Source organism: Diceros bicornis, chromosome 23, assembly GCF_020826845.1.
Source record: "Diceros bicornis minor isolate mBicDic1 chromosome 23, mDicBic1.mat.cur, whole genome shotgun sequence".
NCBI classification, from domain to species: domain Eukaryota; kingdom Metazoa; phylum Chordata; class Mammalia; order Perissodactyla; family Rhinocerotidae; genus Diceros; species Diceros bicornis.
In genome coordinates this window covers 5,383,630-5,386,809 of record NC_080762.1, presented here as the reverse complement: position 1 = coordinate 5,386,809, position 3,180 = coordinate 5,383,630, and the positions used below count along the sequence as shown (strand labels likewise).

The window sequence follows — 3,180 nt, the reverse complement described above, 5'->3', positions numbered from 1 at the left end:
GAAACCATCACAGGAAAGGACAATCACTACTGTGGATATTGCAGCATTGGCTCATGGTTATTCCCACATTTACAAAATCTCCCCAAATTATAAAATGTGAGTCTTGTCCTGAGTATGTGACTCAGAGACCTCTCAGGACTCCAGAAAGACTGGACCCCAAGAAACAAGCTGCTGAGATGAGAGCAAAGTTAACCGCGTCCAGAGAGAGACGGGGACACAGGACTTTCCCAGGAGCAGGGAACAGGAAACCTCTGACAGGGACAGAGAGGAACCTCGAAAGGCAGCCTGGAAGAGGAGAACAACAACTGACAGAGCAGGGGAGTGCCCAGATTTGAGGAAACTAGAAAATATGAACTTTGGGTCAACTGTTATTTAGGAAATACATTTCTATCAAATGCTTCAAGATGTTCACCTCGCTAGGAAAGTAAAGCATAAGGTTGTGCTGCTGAAACTGAGGTTCCATTTCTCCTCCCCAATGTGGTAGATGATTTTCATGCAATATATTTCATGTCACAGTTATTGGGAAATTCCCAACATGTCACCAAATTCCTCAGTTTGATAATTAGGCCTCTTTGAGAGTAAATTTATGGTTGATGAACTGTTTTTTACTACTTGGCCAATTATGTTCAGTTTTATTGCTCTCCTAAACCAGGAGTAAAATAAAGCATAAATTAAAGGATTCGGAGCAGAATTATAACAATCGACCAGCAAAATATCTCATAAACATACAAAGGTGTTAAAAAACCACAAAAAGAGTTAATGAAGGAATCAGTCACATAGGTAACCATGAGGTTAAAAATGTCACCACGGTGATGCCCAGGGTTTTAGCTTCTTTTCTCTCTCTCTTTGCCACCCTGGTCTTGCAAGTCCCTCATAATGATTCTATCGTCTACTAGTATTTTCAAACTTTTTAATAATTTTCTAGCCACAAGAAAGTTATTACTGTTAGAATCATCTTAAGAAAGCTAGATGTGGAAAATAATAGAAATCCTATCAATGTCCAAAATTGATTTACAACAAGCTGACAAGACCTATGCAGTTGAGGGCATTTACTAATCCCTCCATCCCATCCTCACGGGCACCATGTAGAACACAGCACCGCTGTAGCAAGGGGCAGGATCTGGGAGAGGCTGACGCACACCCCCGACACGGGCACCATGCAGACATCGCATGTAACAGATTTAACTGCTACCAGAAAGTTTCCTTTGGGAAGAGAGCAAAGCAAAAAATAGCAACATCCCGGTGAAAGCTAATCACAGAGAAATTTTTGACAAGTTGGGAGTGAGTAGAAAACCTTGTAAGGAAATGAGGAAAGAAAATGAAAGAAAACAAAGATCTTTTCAGGTTACAAAAGGAGGAGTCAATGGAGCAGAAGAGACAAGAGAGGAAGGAAGGGTCTACAGGGTGGGGGGTGTGCTGAGCTCCACAGCAGCTAACAAACCTGAATTCAACATCGATTAGTCAAATGTCTTTGGAGAATTGACCGGCAAGTGCACATCCTAACAAGACTGAAAAACATTGATTTATCCTTTTAAATTCAAAGGGCCATTTGTTTTCTCTTCATTAGTTGTCTTACTTGACTTTAAAAAACTCATTCTCTTTGGAAGATGTAAAGCTATCTTCAGCTTCCTCAGTACAATCGCTCACCTCTGTTCAGGGAACAGATTCATGTCTGCAGAACTGTCCTGGAAAACCTGACCACTCACAACCACTTTTATGGCTTTCCTAAACCACGGGTAAGATAAGGCATAAATCAGAGGGTTCACGGCTGAGTTATAATAAGCCCCCCAACAGCAAATCTCATAAATATAGGCCGGGGTTATGAAGCCCATGAAGGCATCAATTAGTGCGTCAATTCTGTATGGTAACCAGGAAATCATAAATGCCACCACCGTGATAGCCAGGGTTTTAGCTGCTTTTCTCTCTCTCTTGGCCACTCTGGATTTGTAACTCTCTGAGGATGATTCTGTTTTGTCACCAGTATTTTCAATCTTTTTAGCCTGTTGTCTAGCCACAAGAAAAATATTACTATAGAGAATTAGCATAACAAGGGTAGGAATAAAGAAGGACAGAAAATCTATCAACACCCCGTTTTGATTTACAACCGTCTGACAGCCTCCTACACAGTGGACGGCACCGGATAATTCCTCCAGCCCGTCATCATAGGCACCCGTGTAGAACACAGCGCCGCGGTAGACGAGGGGCAGGATCCAGGAGAGGCTGATGCAGATCCCCGACACAGACCCCGTGAACCTGGTGGGATAGACCAGAGGGTCGGTGACAGCGATGTACCTGTCGATGGAGATGAAGCACAAGTGGAAGAGAGAAGAGTAACAAAATGCCGCATCACAGCAGCTGTGGAGAGTACAGAAGCTTCGCCCAGAGCACCAGCAGCTCTCCACCGACCTGACCACGCTGAAGGGCATCGCGGTGACCCCCACCAGGAAGTCCGCGCCGGCCAGAGAGGCGGGAGAAAGTTGGCTGGAGAGTGCGGCTGCTTGAAGTGGAGGATGGAAATCATCACCAGGAGGTTTCCCAACACGGCCAGCCCAGCGCCCAAGCCGAAGACCGTGTACAGGAGGAGCCGGGGTCCGGGCGAGTAGGGAGACCTCACACGGGATCCGGTCACCTTCTCGTAGCAGAGCTGCTCCGCTGCAGGCGGGGACGGGTGACCACTCACGATGCTGCTGTTTACATTTGGAGAATTCTGTCCTTGATTACAATAAAGCATACAGGGTTCTAATTTTCAATACTCAGGAAAAATGCATAAATACCCCAGGGTGCCTAAGGAAATTATCAGGTATTATTACTAATGTTTTTTCAATTTTCCATTTTTATTGTAAATCTGGAATGTTTCTATAACAAAATAAAATCCAACAAAAATTATATTATACAGGATTATTGGGGGTTAATTTCAACTAACTAATTCCTTGTTCCTTTAATCTGATAAAATTTCCTTTTAGTCATAAACATATGTTTTTATTTTTTACCTCCAGAGTTCCTCTTTGCAACAGGCACTGATCCAGGAAGGAATCACAGAGCTGAAGGATCACCTCCTGTTAGCTTCGTCTCTTTGTCCTCTGATCTGTGTTACTGCCTAAAGCATGCAATCCTTCCAGATAAATAATGGGAAAATCCCTAGATGGAATCCATCAATCCCTACATGGAAGCCATCAATGG

General features: G+C 43.7%; 1 protein-coding gene and 1 pseudogene across 1 annotated transcript; both read right to left on the bottom strand.

Moving 5' to 3' along the window:
* Positions 1-516: 516 nt before the first annotated feature.
* On the bottom strand, positions 517-1,159 carry LOC131420312 (trace amine-associated receptor 8-like; annotated as a pseudogene).
* A 484-nt stretch (positions 1,160-1,643) lies between these two features.
* On the bottom strand, positions 1,644-2,731 carry LOC131420311 (trace amine-associated receptor 6-like). Its single transcript, XM_058566157.1, is given in 2 exon segments — positions 1,644-2,470; positions 2,473-2,731. Coding segments are annotated over 2 exon segments (1,086 nt in total).
* Positions 2,732-3,180: the final 449 nt, after the last annotated feature.